Below are 24891 nucleotides of genomic sequence, written 5' to 3' on the forward strand. Positions count from 1 at the left end.
TGGTGTGGATCTGTTTTTTTCCAAAAGTATTTCTATTGACCTCTGAACTGGAATACCTCAACTGAAGCTAGCTAGCTAACTAGCTACCAGCTATCAGTCAGCTAACGTTTAGCTCGGGAAAGCTCTCGCCAGTTCATACAATGTGTTTCAAACCAGAGCATACCGGACCTATGTTTCTCTCCATATCCCCGGATTCCTACCGCAAACTCTGAACCCTTTCATCTGGATCATGGCAGTTAGCTAACCGCAACCCATTGGTTGACTACTCTTGGCTAACGTTTCCGTCCCATAGCAAGCACCAACTAGCCTGGGGCTAGCCCATGCTAGAACCACCTCCCGGCTAGGGCTCCTGGGCTACTCCTGAAGCCCACTCCTCGGCTACAATATCCGGACCCCTTCTACTGCCGGTAAGGGGCACGGATCCTTCATGACTGGAATACCGACATAAAGCAGTGAATAAAACAAACTTGGGGGGAGGCTTCTAATGTTAACATGCATAAAACCAAGGCTTTTACGTTTACATATGTCAACAAATGAGAGCACCTGGGGAGTAGGAGTGGAGCTAGGCACTGCAGGTCCTGGATTAACCTATACATCACAAGAGGAACAGAGGAGAAGTAGGATAAGGGTACGGCTAAAGGCTATAAGAACTGGCTGTCTAGCACGTTCAGGACAGGGAGTAAAGGGAGCAGGTTTCTGGGCACGATAGCATAGAGTCAAGGCATACTGTACAGACAAAGGTGTGGTAGGAACAGAGTACATTGGAGGTAAACCTAGGCATTGAGTGATGAAGAGAGAGATATAGTCTCTAGAGACGTTTAAACCAGGTGATGTCATCGCATATGTGGGAGGTGGAACAACATGGTTGGTTAAGGCATATTGAGCAGGGCTATAGGCTCTACAGTGAAATAAGCCAGTAATCACTAACCAGGACAGTAATGGACAAGGCATATTGATATTAGGGAGAGGCATGCGTAGCCAAGTGATCGTATGGGTCCAGTGCGTGGTTGGGCTGGCTGGGGACATGGCGATTCAGACAGTTAGCAGGCCGGCGCTAGCAAGCTAGCAGTTAGCAGGCCGGGGCTAGTAAGCTAGCATAAGGGCCTTAGAGGGACGTCGCGATGGGGGAAAAGTCTGCCTCCTCGTGCGGTGACGTCGATAGACCAGTGGCGGAATTAGTAGGGTTCCAAGTAGCAGAGGGCTCCAAGTCCAATTTGCAAAATGGGTATAGTGGTCCAAGAAACTGTCCGGTGGATCAGCAAACAGTCCAATGTGCTATAGATAGCTAGCAGGCCGCGGTTAGCAGAATGGGCCTTCAGGGGACGTCGCGCCTGAGGGGCCTGTTGGGATCCTCGGGCAGATTATCCTCTAATTCCTCCCAAACCCAGATCCGGGAGCACCCCCATCAGTAAAAAAGCTGACTAGCATAGCCTAGCATAGCCTAGCATAGCGTCACAAGTAAATACTAGCATCTAAATATCATTAAATCACAAGTCCAAGACACCAGATGAAAGATACAGATCTTGTGAATCCAGCCATCATTTCTGATTTTTTAAAATGTTTTACAGGGAAGACACAATATGTAAATCTATTAGCTAACCACGTTAGCAAAAGACACCACTTTTTTTACTCCACCATTTTTTTACTGCATCAGTAGCTATCACAAATTCGACCAAATAAAGATATAAATAGCCACTAACCAAGAAACAATTTCATCAGATGACAGTCTGATAACATATTTATTGTATAGCATATGTTTTGTTAGAAAAATGAGCATATTTCAGGTATAAATCATAGTCTACCATTGCAGCCACCATCACAACTCTCACCAAAGCGACTAGAATAACTACAGAGACCATCGTGTATTACCTAATTACTCATCATAAAACATTTCTTAAAAATACACAGCGTAGAGCAAATGAAAGACACAGATCTTGTGAATCCAGACAATATTTCAGATTTTCTAAGTGTTTTACAGCGAAAACACAATATAGCGTCATATTAGCTTACCACAATAGCAAACATCACAACAGCATTGATTCAAGCCAAAAATAGTGATAACGTATAAACCACCAAAATATATAAATTTTTTCACTAACCTTCTCAGAATTCTTCAGATGACAGTCCTATAACATCATATTACACAATGCATATAGAGTTTGTTCGAAAATGTGCATATTTAGCGGCACAAATCGTGGTTATACAATGTGATTAGTGGCCAAAACTTCAAGCAATCTGTCCGGCGCCATCTTGGAGAGGCACCTATTCTAATCGAAAACTATTCATAAACTTGACTAAAAAATACAAGTTGGACAGCAAATGAAAGACAAATTAGTTCTTAATGCAATCGCTGTGTTACATTTTTTTAATTAACGTTACTTCAGCATACAGCGTGCGCTAAAGCGAGACCGCACCGAAATTCATGGCGGAATTATTATTTGACATTTGTCAACATAAATACGAATTAACAACATAAAGATTGCTTACTATTTGCCGAGCTTCCATCAGAATCTTGGGCAAGGTGTCCTTTCTCCAGAACAATCGTCTTTTGGTTGAAAGATGTCCTCTTCTCATGTGGAAATAGCAGCTAACGATAGCCACACACTGGAGAGGTGTCCAACTCGTGAAAGCGCATCACAAAGAAATCCAGGAAAATCGCAATAAACTGATATAAACTGCTATAAGTCGGTTTAAATTAACTGCCTTATGATGTCTTTAACAACTATAACGACTAAAAACATGACCGGAGATATAGAACTGCTAAAACGAAAGCTTTGCAGGAGGCCATTGTGAAGTCCCTGCTGCGCCAGGCGCACCGTTGAAAAGAACGGTACATCCGTTCCACGGTCTTATATAGGGCCCCAGATTGCGCAATCCACTCCATTCAAATTCTCCCCGCTTACTGACATCTAGAGGAAGGCGTATGCAGTGCATGTAGCCCGATGGCTTACAAGGGGACTTATAAACTGACCTCAGAACAGGGACCTCGATTTCTGAAATCTCACTCCCTGACAGGAAATGTGCTGCAGAATGAGTTCTGTTTCACTCAGAGAAATAATTCAAACGGTTTAAGAAACTAGAGAGTGTTTTCTATCCAATAGTAATAATACTATGCATATTGTACGAGCAAGAATTGAGTACGAGGCAGTTTAATTTGGGAACGAATTTTTACAAAGTCGAAATGGCGCCCCCCTAGTGTCAAGAGGTTATCCTCTACAGAGTACCTAACCCGGATCCGGGAGCACCCCCCACACCCCCCACACTGATTAGCATCGCTAGCATAGCGTCACAATTAAATAGTAGCATCTAAATATCATTAAATCACAAGTCCAAGACACCCAATGAAAGACACAGATCTTGTGAATAAAACCACCATTTCAGATTTTTTAAATGTTTTACAGGGAAGACACAATATGTAAATCTATTAGCTAAACACGTTAGCAAAATGACACCATTTTCTTACTCCAACAGTTTCTTACTCCATCAGGTGCTATCACCAATTCGGCTAAACTAAGATATTGATAGCCACTAACCAACAAAAAAATTCTTAAGATGACAGTCTGATAACATATTTATGGTATAGCATAGTTTTTTTTTTTTAAATGTGCATTTTTCAGGTATAAATCACAGTTCTACATTGCAGCTGCAATCTGATATAGTGCTGATGCAGCTAGAACAATTACAGAGACCAACGTTATATAACTAATTACTTGTCTTAAAACATTTCAGAAAAAATACACAGCGTACAGACATTGAAAGCCCAACATCTGGTGAATCCAAACAATATTTCAGATTTTTTAAATGTTTTATAGCGAAATTAGCATAACTAGCTAATTAGCATAACCAGGCCAGCCAAAACCAGCTGGACGCGCCCGACCAGTTCACATGCACGACAGATATATGAAATAACATCGTAAATTGGGTCTTACTATTGCTGGTCTTTCATCAGAATGTTGATCAAGGTGTCCTTAGTCCTGATGAGTCGTTCAATCCATTCACAATGGCAACTTCCCCTCTTCATTTAGCCTGGGTACTGGTCGACTGGCACGGTCCATGTCCAAAGTTAAAAAACTCAAAGAACGGAACACGGCAAAACTCCCGAAAAAATTCTAATAATCTGATTAAACTATATTGAAAAAACATACATTACGGTGATATGGTCACATGTATCAAACAAACTTCGACACGGAGATAGTTTTCATCCGTAACGTCAGCATAACAAAAGACAATGCCACCTCTGAAAACGCGCATTTCAGAAACCGGAAGTTGTCGGTCACGCTAAAGAAATAGGTCTTATTTCACGTCAGTACAAGATAAACAAAAAATTTCTCCTCTGACGTCTTCCAGACACCCAGAGGAAGAAGAAGGAAGTGTCATTCGGGTCATAGGTCGCGTGACCATATATAGGCAGAGCTTTGAAGCGAGCATACACATCTTGCAATCTTTTTCTGGCTCAGGGAAAGTGCTGTGAAATGACCTGTGTTTGACTCAGAGACTCAATTGGAACGGTTTTAGAAACCATAGCTTGTTTTCTATCCAATGCTATATGGTTATATGCATATAGTAACAGCAATAATTGAATAAGAGGCAGTTTAGTCTGTAGAGGCAATTATGCTAATGCGAAACAGCACCCCCTGTATTCTCAAGAAGTTAACACATTCTGCTAAAACCACCAAAAACCCTGAAATTTCCATCCCTAACTATAACATTTTCCGCCAAGATAGAACTGCCAAAGGGGGCGGTGTTGCAATCTACTGCAGAGTTCTGTCTTACTATCAGGTCTGTACCCAAACAATTCGAGCTTCTACTTCTAAAAATTCACCTTTCCAGAAACAAGTCTCTCACCGTTGCCACCAGCTGTGCCTTGGACACCATATGTGAATTGATTGCCCCCACCATCTATCTTCTGAGCTCGTGCTGCTAGGTGACCTAAACTGGGACATGCTTAACACCCCGGCCATCCTACAATCTAAGCTTGATGCCCTCAATGTCACACAAATTATCAATGAACCTACAAGGTACAACCCCAAATCTGTAAACACGGGCACCCTCATAGATATCATCCTAACTAACTCGCCCTCCAAATACACCTCTGCTGTTTTCAACCAAGATCTCAACGATCACTTCGTCATTGCCTGCATCCGTAATGGATCTGCGGGCAAACCACCACCCATCATCACTGTCAAACGCTAAAACACTTCTGCGAACAGGCCTTTCTAATTGACCTGGCCGGGGTAACCTGGAATAACATGGACCTCATCCCGTCAGTAGAGGATGCCTGGTTAATCTTTAAAAGTGCCTTCCTCACCATCTTAAATAAGCATGCTCCATTCAAAAAAAATTGAACTCAGAATAGATATAGCCCTTGGTTCACTCCAGACATGTCTGCCCTTGACCAGCACAAAAACATCCTGTGGCATTCTGCATTAGCATCGAATAGCCCCAGTAATATGCAACTTTTCAGGGAAGTTAGGAACCAATATACACAGGCAGTTAGGAAAGCTAAGGCTAGATTTTTTTAAACAGAAATTTGCATCCTGTACTACAAACCCAAAACATTTCTGGGACACTGTAGTCCATGGAGAGTAAGAGCACCTCCTCCCAGCTGCCCACTGCACTGAGGCTAGGAAACACTTTCACTACCGATATATATCCACAATAATTGAGAATTTCAATAAGCATTTTTCTACGGCTGGCCATGCTTTCCACCTGGCTACCCATACCCCGGTCAACAGCCCTGCGCTCCCCACTGCAACTCGCCCAAACCTCCCCCACTTCTCCTTCACCCAAATCCAGATAGCTGATGTTCTGAAAGAGCTGCAAAATCTGGACCCCTACAAATCAGCCGGGCTAGACAATCTGGACCCTCTCTTTCTAAAATGATCTGCCGAAAATATTGCAACCCCTATTACTAGCCTGTTCAACCTCTCTTTCGTATCGTCTGAGATTTCCATAGATTGGAAAGCTGCCGTGCTCATCCTCCTCTTCAAAGGGGGAGACACTCTAGACCCAAACTGCTACAGACCTATATCTATTCTACACTGCCTTTCTAAGGTCTTTGAAAGCTAAGTTAACAAACAGATCACCGACCATTTCGAATCTCACCGTACATTCTCCACTATGCAATCTGGTTTCAGAGCTGGTCATGGGTGCACCTCAGCCATCCTCAAGGTCCTAAATGATATCATAACCGCCATTGATAAGAGACATTACTGTGCAGCCGTATTCATCGACCTGGCTAAGGGTTTCGACTCTGTCACAACATTCTTATTGGCAGACTCAACAGCCTTGGTTTCTCAAATGATTGCCTCACTTGGTTCACCAACTACTTCTCCGATAGAGTTCAGCATGTCAAATCGGAAGGCCTGTTGTCTGGACCTCTGGCAGTCTCTATGGGGGTGCCACAGGGTTCAATTCTCGGGCCGACTCTTCTCTGTATACATCAATAATGTCGCTCTCGCTGCTGGTGATTCTTTGATCCACCTCTACTCAGACGACATCATTCTGTATACCTCTGGCCCTTCGTTGGACACTGTGTTACCTAACCTCCAGATGAGTTCAATGCCATACAAATTCTCCTTCCGTGGCCTCCAACTGCTATTAAATGCAAGTAAAACTAAATGCATGCTCTTCAACCGATTGCTGCTCGTCCAGCATCACTACTCTGGACGGTTCTGACTTAGAATATGTGGACAACTATAAATACCTAGGTGTCTGGTTAGACTGTAAACTCTCCTTGCAGACTCACATTAAACATCTCCAATCCAAAATTAAATCTAGATTTGGCTTCCTATTTCGCAACAAAGCATCCTTCACTCATGCTGCCAAACATACCCTCGTAAAACTGACCATCCTACCGATCCTCGACTTCGGCAATGTCATTTACAAAATAGCCTCCAACACTCTACTCAACAAATTGGATGCAGTCTATCACAGTGCCATCCGTTTTGTCACCAAAGCCCCATATACTACCCACCACTGCGACCTGTATGCTCTCGTTGGCTGGCCCTCGTTACATATTCGTCGCCAAACCCACTGGCTCCAGGTCATCTACAAGACTCTGCTAGGTAAAGCCCCGCCTTATCTCAGGTCACTGGTCACCATAGCAGCACCCACCCGTAGCACGCGCTCCAGCAGGTATATCTCACTGGTCACCCCCAAAGCCAATTCTTCCTTTGGCTGCCTCTCCTTCCAGTTCTCTGCTGCCAATGACTGTAACGAACTGCAAAAATCTCTGAAGCTGGAAACTCTTACTTACCTCACTAGCTTTAAGCACCAGCTGTCAGAGCAACTCACAGATCACTGCACCTGTACATAGCTCATCTGTAAATAGCCCATCCAATCTACCTCATCCCCATACTATATTTATTTATTTATCTTGCTTCTTTGCACCCCAGTATCTCAACTTGCACATTTATCTTCTGCAAATCCTACCATTACAGTGTTTAATTGCTATATTGTAATTACTTTGCCACCATGGCCGATTTTATTGTCTTACCTCTTATCCTACCTCATTTGCACACACTGTATATGTGTCTACTGTATTATTGATTGTATGTTTGTTTATTCCATGTGTAACTCTGTGTTGTTGTATGTGTCAAACTGCTTTGCTTTATCTTGGCCAGGTCGCAGTTGCAAATGAGAACTTGTTCTCAACTAGCCTACCTGGTTAAATAAAGGTTAAATAAAATTTAAAATTAAAAACACACACACAGTACATTCATGCTACACACACATCACAACTGCTGCTACCAGATTCTTTTTTCCCTTACCCAATACACGTGTAAATATTGTGCCAATACTATAAATTGTGCCTTCCTGTAATACACTTATGTTAAAATGTTTATTCTATTCCACTGAGCTATTAACTTTGTTTGTATTCTTATCTTTTATTATTTCTTATTGTTGTTTGCGTTGTCGAGAAGTAACCACCAAGAAAGCATTTCGTTGGACGATGTATACCATGCGTATCCCATACAACTAATAAGACATTAAAAAAACACAACATTTTAGCAACACATGGACTTCCAGCAGCACAAAAAACAATGATATAATGATTCCATATCGATTTGATGATGCCTATATTAGAACTGGGATGAATTAAGAAGGAGTAGCTTAGAAACATTTCAGTCCCACAACAACAAAACGAGAAAAATACTTGGTCAGTAGTTCAATGCTTTTTTTATTTTCCAAAATGCCTCATTCTGCCTACTGAAATCAAAGTGAAGAAATCAAATGATGAAATCAAAAACCGACAAAAAAGTACACAGACATTGGGTAATTGTTTGGGCTGAAAGTACTGTAAAATAAATGAAAAAGAAAATACAAAAAAACACCAAAATGTCACTCTTATCACTCCAATATATCGTTGCTGATGACAAACATACAGAACTTTGTGGAATCACATGACAGATACTAACTAGTGTTAAACAATTTCAAATCTTGCAATAAGAAGAGATGATACATGAAAAATCAGAATTTGATCCATCGCAGTCGCACATAGAATCTTTACTCTGGACTGATGAAAAGCCATGAGAAGTAAGCAACACAAGCAAACGCAAGTGATGTATCTCACAATTTCTACTTGATTCACACCATACATGTCCATGACCACATAATAAAAGTACAGATATTGATTTCCTATTCTACATTCTATTTGCTTTGAAGCCTATTTATCACCAGGAACGGACATCAGCAAATAACACATTCTGTGCTCTACTTAACAAAGTCCAAGAACACAATTTCCATCCCTCACTCTCTTCTCTCTAATGTACCTAGTGTCAACTCTCTTACATAACTGGATATCATTTTTCCAGGTGCCCACAGTGTAATCACTGGGAAAATACCTTACAATGTCCTGTTAGATGAGTTAGAAGCTTGATGCCCTCCCCTTCATATTCATCACGTGATGCACCTTTAATTGCACCCTAATCCCTATGGGCCCTAGTTAAAAAGTAGTGCACTGTATAGGGACACAACCCTTGTTCGGTGCCACCTGTTAATGCAGTAAATAAAAGGCAGCTGTCAAAAACATTATGAATTAATCTCTGTATAGTAAGTAACCTGTCCGCACAATGTGTTGAGCTATAGATTTAGCCATTCCCCAAGTTGTAAGCCTCGTTTAGACCCACAATGCATCAGCAGTAGTTCTAAGGGTTGAAATCCTGACTTGAGATATATTTTGAGCAAATCTTTAAGTGACTTATCTTTAACACTTTACATGATATTATTTATAAGGGATTTATACATACTTTAAAAACGTATAATCAACGGTTTATAAATGACTTATAAACACTTTGCATTAAGGTATATTTAGCATTATTTGTAAAGTCTTAATGTAAAGTATTAAGGTAATCTAAAGGACGTACCTAAATATATATGATTTATATGCAAGTTGGAGATGTGTGTGGCATCTCGCAGTAGTATTCAGCCCTGTGTTCTTAGCCCCTTGCTCTGGATGTTTAACGGTGTACTTTAACTGTTTCCCAAAGCATTAACCAACTTCACATTGACACGTTTAGTTTGACAAGACACGCGAATCCACGAACACCACAAAAACCAGCATGCTAAGTAAATACATCCACAGTGGCACTTTAAGTCATCTGGATAATAAAATGGTACAATCATAAAACGTGGCCCTTTTCGTATCCAACTCCCCACAACGTATATGTGGCCACCAACCACTACTATAACACCTGTGTTATTTTATGTGTTTCTCTTAGGGCACTAACACTATCAACTAATGCTATTGTACTAGATTCTAGCTTGTCATCACACATTATTGTACCACTCAGCAATTTCAAACTGACCTTTGTGGTCAATTGTGAGTGGGTCATCTGTATGATGCACAGCGAACCTAGCAGTATATTTCCCACTGTATTCCATACTGTACTGTATTTTTGACACAAATGTACATGTCCATTCATTACTCCCATCCTTTAATTTGTATACATGACAATCACACATTCTGCCTTACAACATACTTTATGCCCATTTCTTCCTCTGAAGAAATACCATTGATTTCACTTACTTTGAATGCTACCATCACATCACAGTGTTGGAGGAAATTAAAGCCTCTGACAGTGCAATTACAGCCTTCTTTTTGCTTCAATCACTCATTGATTTCTGTCCAATGAAAGCTTGATGAAGTGAAACTCAATACCGTCCCATTTGACTAAAATAGAACCATCATTGACAGTGTCCCCAATACCAAAACATTTACTCTTATCATCTGTATATTCTTAGCAGTATTCTCAGTGAAACCCGAATAAGCAGATCCAACCTCCTTCAATCTCTCTCCTGTACACAGCACAAACTCAATAGCTATCCCCTCGCTCTCCTCAACCCTTGTGTTATCCCATTGTCCCAAGTTTTATATTATGCTGATTATATATATGGTCCTTACTAGTATTCATCTGAATATCTCGGAGTTACTTTCTGGCCTTGTTATGAAGATAAGTAGCCATCATGTTTGTCTGCCTCTAGCGTCTCCAGCTCCAGTCGGTGTGGTACACAGATCTGTAGCTTGGCTGCTGCTGCCCCCTCAGGGGCCTTCCGTTCCCATGACTGGCCCCAGAGTGCTCGATATTGGCCTCCGTCAGGGACCTCTGGGGCTGCAACTGTCTGGGCAGGGACCTGTAGCCAGCTGGACCGGCGGGGGCCGAGGCCGTGCTCTTGGTTGGGGACAGGAACGGAGGCATAACTCTGCTGTAACTCTGGCTCTGACCCTGGCTCTGGGTCTGGCTCTGCCTCTGGTTCCATCTCTGGTTCGGGTTCCATCCCTCAGTCATCCTGGGAAGATCGTAGGACACCCTAGACTTCCACTCAGCAGGGGGCTCGGGGAGCAGCTTGCGCTGGGCAGCCAAGCACACGTTGAAGGCGATGGCCTGCTGGAGGTTCTGGAAGGTGAAGGCCTCGTCGACCAGGCCCATGGGGTGGCGGGCTGCGGCCTCCCAGGGGGAAGGAGGCTTGTGACTCTTGTCCAGCCAGGACATCTGCCTCCCCGGGGGTGCTGGAGCAGACGAGGCCCGGGGTTTATATGAGAGGGAAGGGGACCCAGACGATGACCGGAGGCCCAGCGATGGTGCTCTGGCGGCGGGTGGGGACAGAGAGTAGCTCCTGCCAAATGCCTGGAAAAGAGACATTCAGACATGTTTACTTCAGACAGGGACTGATTTTTAAGCACACACTTGTCTGACTATCCTTCCAGCAAGAACAAATCACAGTGGAACTTGGAAAATGGCTTAGACATACAGTAGTTTGAGAGCTTCCTTTTGAGCATTTAATACCCACATATAATCCAGTATTCTCTTCCCTCTCTCGCAGCAACAGTCATGTGTAACTGTACAGCTTCATATTAGGTTATGTTCCAAAGTAAGATTTTTGATATGGTAGTTCGATTGTTTATCAACAATAATATAAAGCAATGAGAATTCATTTTGTATCACCTTTCTCACAATAGTTATGCCATAAATCATTAGTTTGTGTTCTCTTGGTAAATGGCAAAAGAACAGCACCGTCCTACATCGTGTGAGGAGTATTTTGGTAACCTGAATCATGATATATTAGGAGTTGAAATTCACGCTGCTAGTATACTGCACAAAGGCCTGCTCTCAATTCTCAAAACCACTATTGATGTTCTGAAGGAAGACAAATCTACCAGAATCAGGATAAAACTTGATAGAGGATTCCTATTCAAGAAGCTACAACCTTAGAAAAAAAGGAGAACCATTTGAAGAACCCTTTTTGGTTCCAGGAAAAACTATTTTGGTTTCCATGTAGAGCCCTTTCCACAGAGAGTCCTACATGGAACCAAAAAGGGTTCTGCCTGGAACCAAAAAGGGTTCTACCTGGAACCAGAAATGGTTTTGCTATAGGAACAGCTGAATAACCCTTTTGGAACTCTTTTTTCAATGAATGTACTTTTCCATTTTTTGTTTTCACAATTCCAACACTTGCCCGACTTTTGATTTCTCAGAACAATTGGCTTATGAGTTTGTTTACAAAATAAGCAACATTTATCTTATTTAAATTGGTTCTGACTGGCTTTGTGGATTACCAGCATCACTTTCAAGGTGTCTCAATGAGTCAGCAAATCTTCTCAAGGGCCGTTATCTTGTCTCTCTCATTGTATCAAAGAACAGGTCCCTTTTTAATTCCCTATCAGGATCCCTGCACAGGCAGTGGAAATGTGTGTGTCGATTGGGCAGTGCTGGCAAAATCTCTTATGTCCATAACAGTCTTCCTGTAATTTAAACCACTCCGAAGGGAGTGTGCTGCCATCTGGTGAATAAGTGTAAGAACAGCCAATAAGATCGACTCATATAGATTGTTGTCAATGGCAGAAAAAGAAAATGGAATTGTACGATTCATTTTAGGGGGAAATTCGATGACTAACTTGTTTTAGTGGGTCAAGATATCCGGTAAGCTGTAAGAAGAGCCCAAGAATTGTCTTTGCGAGCCAGCTGTCACTATTTTGACTGGGACGCATATGAATCGGCTTAAGTAGATCAGTAGACAATGTAGCTACATTAGGTCATGTTTTATTCAAGATTGATGTTAAAGAGGATTTGTACACGTGAAAGGATGCTGCCTTTGTTGCATTTGGTTTATTTGTCTATCGGGAGATTTTGAAAATGATTATCTGTAGAAAAATCTATATCCCCTTGTTGTCGCATTTTCTATTTGACTTACTCTATCTTTTCTCCATTGCTAAATTGTAGCTCAAGCTTACTGTTTTTAATCAAATGAACAGATAGATGGTTGTTAAATGTGGGTGGAGTATGAATAAGTGTGTTACCTAATGTTAATCCAAGTGTTTTGCCAAGTTTGACAGTAATCAAATCAACCAAACCTGCACTTTAAACCACCTTCGAAAGGTAAGGGTGGGACATGGTGATACACAATGGAATTGGCCTTCATATCCCAAGATATGATATCCCAGGATAGGACAGGCCATGTACAGTTGTAGGATCTTAATTTGATCAACCTTTTGGAAGATTACTTTTTTTTCTCAGGAAATGTAAAACTTGTGGTGTATTTGAGGTTTAAAAAGGCTTGATTTCCCCTTAATTAACATTTCCTGTTGCTGCAGGATTATTTTCCTGCTGTAGCAAACTGGCTCAGATTAAGCTCCTACATCTGTAGGTCTTTGGAGTGGCCGTTTGTCAGAGGTTTTTGTGTTTTCAGACAGATGTTCGACTCGCTCCACATATGGTGCATCAGTGTTATGGGTCAGATTATCAAGATTTATGTATTTCAATCCCCTACTGATGCTTAAAATAGCCTCTGACCAGGATAGAAGGAAAGGCATGAACTAATCGCTGATTTCCAGCCACTGCAGGGAATGCTTGGGTGTCTGCCTGGGATTGGAGGGGTGACATCAAATTTAGATGGGCACAATTGAGTCTGGCTTTACCACACCATTGGGGAGTCCACCTAGCATTAGCCTTTTAATGATGTCATGGCAGCTGGGTCCATTGGAAAGGGTGTCTGCTGGCCTGGCGTGACAGTGCTACTGTACACAGGGATTTTATATCTGTGCTTTTCACTCGACTCCTACGTCGCTGGTTTGTAAGAAAGCGCAATCTATTAAATCTGACTACATCCAATGGAAAATACTGAGATGAGGACATGTGTTGACAAACCGTTTCGGGGTCTTCTATCATTTAGTTCACCAGGAAACACACCATGTTGTGCATCAATCTGCAACTGTCCCATTCCTTAGCCATAAATCTGCCATAGTTTAGTCTTTATTGTGACTTAAAGCCTCTCCAAAAACACATAGATGTCTTTACAGTTATTAAAATGTACAACCAAGAAGAACCCCTAAATAAGTATTCCCTTAGAATGCATAAACAATACATAAATCTACAGTATGTGAGATTTAAGAAGCAGGTGTAGCCAAAAGGCCAGGACAGGACTCTTCTAGTCAGGTCATTTAAGTGAGGATGATCAAATTCCCTCCCGATATAGCCTGTGCCTGCGGTGGGCACCGAATTGATATTAAAACTCCCACTCAACAGACGACATCCCCTTGACAACCTCTCTAACATGGCTCCCAACACTACGTGATGATGCAAGACCGGACGGGTAAACATCTACACTGTAGGTCAGAGCTGGCTCATTCTCCAGTCTTATCCAATGAGGTTATCCAAGCTGGAAATACCCTTCTGTCACCATGCGTTCAGGGATGGCAGTGTGCTTTTTGAGCACTTTCCTCAATTCTAGAGAAGTCTAGAGTTCGAGTGAGGGACTCATCATATTTCTAAGCACAGGCAGCTGGCTTGTAACAAGGCTTTTATAGACTGTGAGCAGTGAACTATTATTGGACAGTGGTTGGCTCTCCACCATTTTGAATTTACGATACTTAACCACAGATGGTGCTAACAGTGGTAGCTAGCTACCTCCACTCCTATCAGCACAAAGGCATGCTGGGTATGCCAATAAACATGTCAGTTGTTTAGAAGGTGACATGGAGTACCTGCACATTTGTTTTTCCTCTGTTCTAGTTCACACTATGTTCTCAAACTCCCTTCAGGCTGTGATTTATTGAACGTATTATTTGTATTTCGCTATGGCTGAAAATAGTTAAGACGTCCTACTGTGTAAAAAATCCAAAACCAAAAATCCATGGGTGTTCCCATTTGAGTTAGGGAGTAGCAAAATAATGAATGTTTGTGTTTGTAATTTTTCTACAGAAAATATGGTGCAGTGGTAAGGTGGGAAGAGAGTTGTGCCAAGTATAAAGGTGGTGTAGAGGAAAAGTAAAGAGTAGCAGAATGGGATGTGAAAATGCATGCAGAAGAGACCAACCGAGGAAACGCAAACGTAACGATAAAAGGCATTTTAATGGCACTGACATGAATCGTACAGAAAGTGCACTATGAAAAAGAAACACAAAAGAAAATGGAAAAGAATTGACAGAACAAGAGAAAGCAACTCCATAACAAATGTATACCATTCAAATGACAGGGTGGTTCATCCGAACTCCCCTTTTTTCTGTAACTGCTTATTTCAATATCCCTTTTTGTAATGTTGTTTTGGGGGGGCATTACGTTAAACCAAAGCAGGTGTACAGAAACATAGAACAAAAAAATATGCAAAGCTGAAATTAGAAGAGTGAGAAAAGACAGAATAGCTGGAGGTCTAGTGAGCGACTGCCATTCATGTTGGTGAAACAATACAAACCCACTAGTCCTCCCAAACCAACAGCTTTCACTCACGCACACACATCATCTGTGACATGGAAAAGTTTACATTTAGAGACCTATCATGACGCAATAACCGCTCAAATGAATCCAAAACAATTCAAGCAGGGTCTTTTGGAAGACACTGAATGAAACTGTACGCGATCTACATCTTACATTTGTGCAAGTACCTTCCACCTCCCACCTTCAAGAGACGGGACCCTAACAAAAAAGTATTAGACTTGTATGTATACTTCAATTTTATAAAATACAAAACATTCCCTTGTTGCAATGCAATTTCTGAATGTTTGGTAAATGAAGTAGCCATGTTTCCTATTTACTATTGCATATGAACATTATATCCACCAAATCAAAGTAATGTCACTGTACTTACAAAACACATGTCAAATGAAGCCAGACGGCTCTCAAACCTGACCCTAAATATGTTTCCACTGACCACTCCTGGTCTCTCTAACCATGACGAGAGCTTGGCGACGATAAGGTTCTATCTACATTTTTGTCCAAATTTTGTTATTGACATAGTCTTGTTCTGCTCAATGTTCTCTACCTATAAAGTACTCTAAATACCCCAATTCATGTTGTTACACTTAAAAGAATATGATAAAAATTGCTGACACCATTCAAACCAATGAGGGTTTGAAACTGTACAGCCAATTATCTCAGAATCCTCTTTTTGTAGATAGAGCCTTATAGTCCCAAGCTCTCGAAGTCTTAAACCTCTTAGTCGCTACTAATAATTTTTTTCTCAGATCATTCAAGGTCAATTTTCACAAATTATTGCACATCTTAACAGCTAACAAATACACTGTTGATATTGCAGAAGATCTTATCAAACTCATCACTGGCTCACACACCGCCTACTACAACCTTTCCTTAAATTCCCTTTCAAGCTTCTCTCATTTCAAATTTTAACTTTCTCAGCAATATACATTCACCTGTTCCTCTGAATTCTTGCTGGCTATTATCCTCGCTCACATTCTGGCAATGCCTGTTTAGAGGCTCCACTGATTCACGTCATAAGTCTATTGAATGCATTTTGTGGATTTCCTGAAACTACATTTTACCATTTTTGGGCTTAGATAATTAAGATATACCAATATCATATATTTAATTTTCTATGTATTGTGCGTTGCAATATTGCAAAGAAATTAACATTGAAAAGCTTTGCTTGAAAAACCAAGATATTATATAGTTGTATACGAGTAAAGAGTGAATGCATAGCAGGTGGAAAAATACATCCAAACTGTATATATTAAAGGCCCAGTGCAGTCAAAAACGTGAATATCCTGTGTTTTATATATACATATTTCCACAGTATGAGGTTGGAATAATACTGGGGAATTGTGAAAATTATGATAATGCCATTTTAGTGTAAGAGCCTGAAATTGTGGTGGGATGGCATTTTGGCCTGCCTGCCGACATCACCAGGCAGTGTAAGTTAACATACCAATAACAAAGAGTTTCAAACCTCTCTGCCAATAACATCTAGTTTTCAGGGTATGTAACTCTCCCATTAGGCTCGTTCAATTAGGCCCCTCACTTAGACCACTCCCAGACAGTCCTAGCAAAATTCGTGCTTGAGAAATTGCTCTTTGCTAAGACGCAATTTGTTTGTTTTTGACCATTTTAATTAAAAAATAAAACAGTAAGGTACTTAATTCTTACACAGAAATTATTTGATATTGAGATCAAAACCGCTGCATCGGGCCTTTTTAAATTCTAGCATTTATTTAAAAATGTTGGCTATAAAATGTTGAAAAGGCATCTTAAAAGCTTTCTATGAATATATTGCATATATATGAATGTACTGTGCATGTATATGTTGTAACTAGATCTAATGTTCTTTTAAGCAAAGATCACTTAATTATGCTATCAGAATCACTCTTTCCCCACAGTTGCTGGCTTCCACACCTGGGCTGAACTCTTTTTGGCCATGAACCTGGGCTTTGGAGCGGTGCTGCCCCCAGAGATGGACTCAGACTTTGCCGCTATGGGAAAGCTGGGCACCACGTAGGTACTGGGAGGTAGTGGCTGGTATGGGGCTTGGGGTGCGGCTTGGTAGGGGGGGCTATGGGCTGGCTGATAAGGACCTTGGGGGGTCTGTTGGTACGAAGGGTTTTGAGCTTGCTGCTGGGGTTGATAAGGGGCTGGAGGGGCTTGTTTGTAAGGGGGATTATATGGATGTTGGTAAGGGCCAGCAGGAACCTGCTGGTAGGTATTGTTAGATGGCTGGTAAGCATTAGGTGAGGCTGGGTGGTATGGACTATCATGCATGGGTGGTTGAGGGGGAATCCCGTAGAGCTGCTGAGGCTGCTGTGGATAGGGAGCATTCATTTGTCCAGCCGGCTGGACAGGGGCAGCTTGCTCATATCTTATTGGTTGGTTTTGGTTTGGAGGGACTGGGGCAGGCTTTGGTGCGGCGGCCTTGGCAGCCTCGGCAGCCTCCACTGCTGGGCCATAAGTAAAGAGGGAGGCATTGAGCTGATAAGGCTGATGTTTCATGACATCTATAACGGCAAGGGGTTTGCAGGCAGGTTTGCCTTTCCCTTTCTTTGCTTTGACCGCAGGGCTAGATGGAGGGGGTTGCTTAATGGCCCCTGGTGGGTAGGAAGGGGACTGTATGGGGTTGTAATTCGATGTAGGGGGAGCTCTGCAATTGGGTGAATATTTCCACGGGTGAGGTACGGAGGGAGATGGCGACGTGGGCCTTGCCTTGTTTGCCTGCGCAGTGGCTGCCTGGGCTTGCTGAGCTGCCTGTGCAGTGGCTGCCAGCACAGTGTCCGAATCCACGACATACTTCTCCATACGAGACTGCCTCTTGGCGAACAAATCGGCTCCTTTCCCCCTGACAGCTGGCATTGACAAAGCCGAGCCCATTCCTCCTACTGGTGCCAAAACGCTGGCCATTGGATTGATGACGGGTGACGAGGACCTTTCGCCAAGTGTGTAAGAGTTAATTCGCTGTGGAGGAGTAGAACAGGGAGCACTTTGTGGAGCATTCCAAGGTTTCGGAGAAGGTTGACACACTCTGTCCATCCGGGTCTGAGTATTCACTGGGACTTGCTGTGGTTGTGGGGCCCAGGTACTTGTGTGTGTCTGAGGCTGTGCCTGAGCTGGGGCCCATGCATTCATATGTGGCTGTAAGGGTGCCTGCTGTGGAGGTGGTTGTTGCCAGTTTTGCTGGGGTGGGGATTGGGTTGAAGGTGGTTGGACCCAAGGTGGCTGTGGCCGGGCCTGATTCTGATCTGGGGCCCAGGCATTCATGGGTGGCTGTTCTTGCTCTTGAGGTTGCTGGGCCCATGGAGGCTGGACCTGAGCCTGAGCAGGTGCTGAGGCCCATGCATTCATAGGGGGTTGGGGCTGAGCTGGATGTTGGAGTTGAGCTTGTTGTACCCAAGGTGGCTGTTGTGGCTGGGCCTGGCTCTGTGGTGGTGTCCATGCATTCATTGGAGGCTGAGGTGATGACACCCAAGGTGGCTGAGGCTGGGCCTGGGGCCAAGCCTGTTCTGGAGACTGAGGTTGTTGAGCCCAAGGTGCCTGGGGCTGTTGCTGTGCTTGTTCTTGAGGTTGAGCCCATTGGAGTTGTGACTGGGTAGGCGCTATAGCCCAAGAATTTATGGGTGGCTGAGGCTGAGGAGGAGGTGGTTGGGGAGTCACCCAAGGGAGCTGTGGTGGGGACTGACTTGGAGCGGGAGCCTGGTGCTTCATTTCAGCAGGTGGCCAAGTACTCACAAGTGGCTGCTGTGATGCCTGTGTTAGTGACGGATCCCAAGAACTCACTCGAGGCTCGGGTTGCGAATGAGGCTGAGTTGGTGAAGGACCATTTCCTCCCCAGGCTGGCGCTTGCTGGGGCTGCTGCTGCTGTGCCTGGGACCCTGGGGGACTCCATGTGTGTTTGTTTGGAGAGGGGGGCTTGGCAGGAACAGGAGCTTCCTGGGGGGCAAGAGGGGGGGAGGGCTCTGGGGCCAGTTCTGGAGCGGACTCGGTCTCGGGGGCTGCAGCAGGTGCAGGGACGCTATTTTCGGCATGCATTGACAACTCCTGATTGGCCAGCTCAGGCTGAGGGGACCAGGGTGGAGAGTTGGGGTTAATGATGGGCTTGGGAGCGACTGGTGGAGGCGTCTTATGCTTGACCCTTGGTGACTGGAGGAAGTTGCAAGCCTCAGCTCCCAAGCTGAGGTAGTCCTCTTCCGTGCATGACTCGAAATCCAACTTCTTTTCACTCCTGTTGAGGAGATTCAGAAGTTCGGGGTTGGGTGACACTTTGGGTGCTTGTTTGAAATTGAACATTGGCTTGCCCTTGAACCTGTTCCTTGTGTCCTGCAAGATCCCAGACTTGATTGCCGGCGTCGAAATGCGCTCGTCGCGTGAGGCAATCTGCTCCCCCTGACCCATCATCTCTTGGTTGTTCCCACTCACTGGGGGAGAAAACAGGGCAGGCATCCGGTTTTGTAATGAGAAGGGCTGGGCAGTTTGATTGCTCATGGAACTCTGCATTTCATTGGTTTGATGGTTGGCCATGCCATTCATGTTAGACGAGTACTGCTGAATGTGCTGCTGCTGTTGGTACTCTTGCTGCTGGTGGTGCTGCTGTTGATGATATTGTTGTTGCTGCTGGTACTGCTGCTGCTCATACTGTTGTTGCTGCTGGTATTGCTGCTGCTCGTACTGTTGTTGCTGCTGGTATTGCTGCTGCTGCTGCTGCTCATAGTACTGCTGCTCTTGGTACTTCTGATACTGTTGCTGCTGCTTCTGGTGCACGCTGAAGTCCATGTAGGCCTGCCTCTCTGTGGTGGCCTGCATGTACGAGCGCTCCTCCATTTGCTGGTAGGCCGCATGCTTCTCCACCTCCTGTACCCCCTCCACGGGAATCCCCTGGCGCCTCATCTCCTCATGTTCGCCGACGATCTCATCCATGCGCTGGCGGCGCTGGGCGAACATTGTGGCCCCCTTTCCCGTGGTGTTGGGCAGTTGCTCCATCTCCTCTCCGGAGTTGAGCTTGCGCTCGATCTCGAGTAGTCCTGTGTCCCAGTCGAAGGTTACCACTCTGCCACCACCCTGGGCATTAGTGATAAAGTCCTCCTCAAGCTCTGATCCGCTGGTGGTGGCTACGAGGGTGAATTTGATCGCTCTGGCGTCTTTTTCGCCGTAGTCTTCCTCGTCGCTGTCGTCGACCTCGTACTCTGGTTCACTCTCACCGGTGCCGTAGCTGACGAGTGTGTACTTCTTGGCCCTCTGTCGATGCCTCTTGAACATCAACACCCCCTTGTTGTTGGGGTTGGGAGCTTCAGCGTTCAGAAGAATAGCAATGCGCTTACATTTAGACTTGGCCTCCTTCACCTGCTTGTCTGACAGGCTCTCACTGCGCCTGAGCCCTGTGAGGGGGAGAGGGGAGGGAGGGAGGGAGGGAGAGGGGAGGGAGAGAGAAGAGGGATATTTCAAATGGTTGCCTCTTGTTGCCTAGTTCATTTAACTGCATATAATGGGTAATAATAGCTCGGGTAGAACTGAAACCACCACAAATCCTTCCATTTGGATGCACATGCATCGTAAAAATAACATGCATTCTGTAAAATATAAATGAATCTCTTCCTATTTGAGCTCCAAAAGTATTGGGACAGTGCCAACTTTGTTGTTTTGGCTCTGTACTCCAGCAACTTGGATTTGAAATGATACAATGACTGAGGTTGAAGTGCAGACTGTCAGCTTTCATTTGAGGGCATTTTCATCAATATCGGGTGAACAGCACTTTTTGTAGATAGTCTACTTAACATTTTACTACTTTAATACACATAAGTGAATTTGTCCCAATACTTTTGGTCCCCTAAAATGGGGGGACTATGTACAAAAAGTGGTGTAATTTCTAAACGGTTCAACCGATATGGATGAAAATACCATTTAATTTAAAGAGTCATTGTATCATTTCAAATACAAAGTGCTGGAGTACAGAGCCAAGACAACAACAAAAATGTTCACTGTCCCAATACTTTTTGAGCTCACTGTATTTTAATCTGCAATTTGATTTACTTTGATTCATTACTTTTCCGTTGATTGATTTCTGTTTGCCACACCAAGTTGCACTGGTGTCAGATACCAGTACTCTGCACTGCAACCACATTTTCTAAAGTTTATGATAATCTTGAATACATCTTAACACTGAACGTCCAACCTAATGGCATTATGAAAGCATATCCAAATACATGAAAGAAACCACTCACTAATCACTTTCACTGATATTTCAGTCCCCCCATATTGAAATATTTCAATCCAAAACGAATTTGTAAAACTCCCTCAAATGACAAATGCAATCAATAACCTATAAATGGATATTTTCATAGACCTCATTCATTCAATACTTTCCTGGTCCTGATTTTATAGTTGGCTTTTGAAGCCCTTTACTTAGTGCCAAGACTTATCACACATTTGATCATTCAATCTACACAATCTCTATTCAAGTAACACGCCAAGCAATTACCTAATTCTCTGACCCATGCCTAATATACTCCTTGTTTCTTCCCCAATAATACATGACATTAACACAGCTGTGACAGCCTGTTCAACGGGTGGCCCGATAGCTGGAGCGAATGGCAGATCATAGAAAATATTAATGTTAGCCTGTGGGACAAAAGTGCATTCACCAGCACCCAAGCACCTTTACCCCTTTTCTGTAAGTCTACTCTCGGATCTGTCACCTAAACCCGAGGCGACGACAGGCATGTCCACACACTCTTTAACGACCCCAACCGTACACACACACACACAAACACAAAGCGGTGATTTATAAAAGAACCCATCCTTAAATTTTTATTTCCCACAGTAGACTAACCTCAAGGTGGAGGAAGACGGGGAGTAGTGAGCGAAGCTCTCTTTACGGCACAAGCTAAGACGAGCCGTTTTAAAGGATCGGGTAACGGGCCAGTGCAGCATATGCTGGTGTCCATCAAAGAGCATTTCTACAGGCATCATCAACGCACTGGTGTTTTATTTATGTCCCCCTGCACGGCTCAATGTAATGCCCTATCTATCTCTGGAAGACACATCCTGATCACGCCCCTATTCAAAGCTAGAGGAAAACATTTGATAGGGCATTTTCTAAATGTTTATATATTTTTTAAGGAGAATTATTTATTCTTATCCCCCTGCTCTCTCTTTATTTCTTTCTCCCCTATATCTATCTATCTTCTATAGAGCTCTATCTCCCATCTTTCTTTCTCTATCTATCTCTAATCTATCTTTCTCCTGATACAGTAAATTGCCACAATCCTGCCTTCTGTGATCTTGGATACTACAAACTGGACACTACTAGTATAATTCAGGCTTGAACTGGACCTCTCTGCTTCAATCCAAACAAAACCCCTCCCAAGTAAGAGATATTGTCTACTATTTTAGGGGACACATTTTAGCGTGCAACAAAGCACCGGGGTAAGGAATGCACACATGTCACCCAGAGTTGCGTTAACAAATGAAGTTCACAGCAGTGCTATGTCAGTCTGCTATTAGGTCTGAGTCAGTGCACCCTATAAGACAACACTAATTTGACACTCATACACAAAGGATGACTAGTGGCAGTGAGACAAGTGTAAGGGGAAAGGTATGGGGTACTCACTGGCGTGCTTGGCCCGGTGCTTGTTGGGTTTCTCAAGGTCCTTCTCTGAATCTGAGTCTCGCTCCTCTGCTGGTTCCGCCCCCTCTGCGGGAATTCCAAAGGAGACGGTGAAGGAGGCGGGAGCTCCCTGGCTTTGCCCTCCTCCTCCCTCCCCAGGGGCTCCACCAACACTTCCACTGGCCCCATAGACGACCACCCCCTCTACCAGGCGAGGAGAGCCCCTCCCGGCTGCTGGGTGCTGCAGGGTGACCTCCACCTGGCCCAGCAGAGAGGGGGAGCTCAGCACCACTCCATGCTGACTCAGGGGCTCCCTAGCTGGGCCAGGGACGTAGAGCGAGTGGGTGGTGGTGTGAAGGAGGGCCTCGTTCTTGAGGGCCTCTCTCGCATGAATCTCCCCCTCTATTCCAAGAGCACTCCCCAGGGAGGTGCAGACAGGATCCTCCAGGGTGTGTTCGGCGAGGGACAACTGTAGCTCCACCATTGCCCCAGTGGAGAAACTCCCCCTCTGGGGTCCCTCTCGACCTTTGTCCCCTCCTCCTCTGGGGAACTGGCACTCCTCAGGCGCAGGTACGCAGAGCTGGGTGCGGACCAGATGAATCCCTCCGGGGGCCTCCGTGTCACTCTCCGTCTCCCCATAGTAGGCCTTGTCCTGGGAATCGGCGATGTAGAGCTCCCTGGGTGGTTGGGACCTGCCAGGGGACAGGATGTGGAGGGTGGTGCTTTCCAAAGCCTCACCAGAGGACTCCCTTGTGCCAAAGTAGGTCTCTGAATGAAAATCCTCAGTGGATAGGGTGCGCCATCTGTATGAAATAGTTCAATGAAAATTGTAAAAAACCTAGCCAAGTGTTGAAACTGAGCATACTCTGTTAATATGTCTTATCTGGGGACTGGCATAGAACGTCTAATTACAAAACTATAGTGTTTTTGATCTCATAATTTGATTGCCTGGATTTCCAATATGCAATATCGTTGAATATTGTGCTGCTCGCCCGTGCACTTGCCCTTTGTGTTAACTAAATCTATCTCATCAACCACTGGCCCTCAAGTGGTCACCTTAATCAAGCAAACTCAATCTCCGTCCCTCATGTTATTTGACTGGAGTGAAGCACTGAAGTAGAAAGTAATCACATTTCAATTGGGCCCCACTTAATTTCCCCTTTCAGTGTCATAGAGGAAAACAGAATGTCATTCTGTGACTACAGTTATTACATTGGAGTCATTTGGAGCCTAGCAACCAAAGGGAAGGGGATGAGAGATGTGACCAAAATTTTTAAAATTGGCATATCTCGGCACCCAGAACCAAATCTTGAGTGTGAACTGGTCTGTGTTTAGTCTGTCACCAGTCTTAAAGTCCTACAATTGGCTAAGTAGCTTTGCTACCATATTGCTTTTCACCCATCTAGTCTGTTGATGTCAGAGTGCTATGCATGATGGGGAAATAAGACGGCTAGCCACTTTAGAGTAACACGATCCACTTTCAAAGGGACTGTCCCTGCCGGGTGATCTAAATTATGCCTTAAATATGGGCATTGGCACCAATATCCCATGGCACACCAGATGCCCACGGTGTGTGATGCCCGCTGAGTAACTGTTTAACAGCTGCTTGTTGAGCGGGCAGCTGGTTCGTCAGCAGCCAAGCCAATCAAAGGTCAACGCACTTGCCAATAAAGCCACTCTGTCTGTTCGCCCACCATATTCCAGGCCACTCAACCAAGTACAAGGGCAGATCATTTACAGCATGCTGTCTACAGGCAAATACATTGGTGATTTGTTGTGTTGAATCATGCCTTGTAGTACAAGGCCCAGTTAATTGGACCAAGCAGTAGGTTTTGAGAGCATTGAGTTGGGGATGGTTAAACCTTGATAAACCAGTAGCACCCAGGGTTGGGGTCGATTTGAATTCAAGTCAATTCAAGAAGTAAACCGAAATTCCTAATCAGTAATTGAAAAACAAGAGCATATCTTTCCATTTCAAATCACTTTCTGAATTGACTTTCTTCAATTCAAAGTGACCCCAACCCTGGTAGCATTCCGACGTTGAAATGATGTGCAGATATTGACTTCTCCCATAAAAAA

At 43.9% G+C, this 24891-nt stretch overlaps 1 protein-coding gene across 1 annotated transcript in view; it reads right to left on the reverse strand.

Moving 5' to 3' along the window:
• Positions 1 to 8164: 8164 nt before the first annotated feature.
• The window catches only part of LOC129865740 (synaptopodin-2-like), a 42777-nt gene continuing 26050 nt past the window's right edge, over positions 8165 to 24891 (reverse strand). Inside the window, exons 3-5 of the mRNA XM_055938725.1 lie at positions 22816 to 23615; positions 17121 to 20584; positions 8165 to 11129 (exon numbers count right to left, since the gene is read on the reverse strand). Coding sequence (XP_055794700.1) covers positions 10482 to 11129; positions 17121 to 20584; positions 22816 to 23615 — 4912 coding nt within the window. The 3' untranslated portion in view covers positions 8165 to 10481. The remainder of the gene's footprint in view (positions 11130 to 17120; positions 20585 to 22815; positions 23616 to 24891) is intronic.

Source organism: Salvelinus fontinalis, chromosome 11, assembly GCF_029448725.1.
Source record: "Salvelinus fontinalis isolate EN_2023a chromosome 11, ASM2944872v1, whole genome shotgun sequence".
In the NCBI taxonomy this organism is placed as follows: domain Eukaryota; kingdom Metazoa; phylum Chordata; class Actinopteri; order Salmoniformes; family Salmonidae; genus Salvelinus; species Salvelinus fontinalis.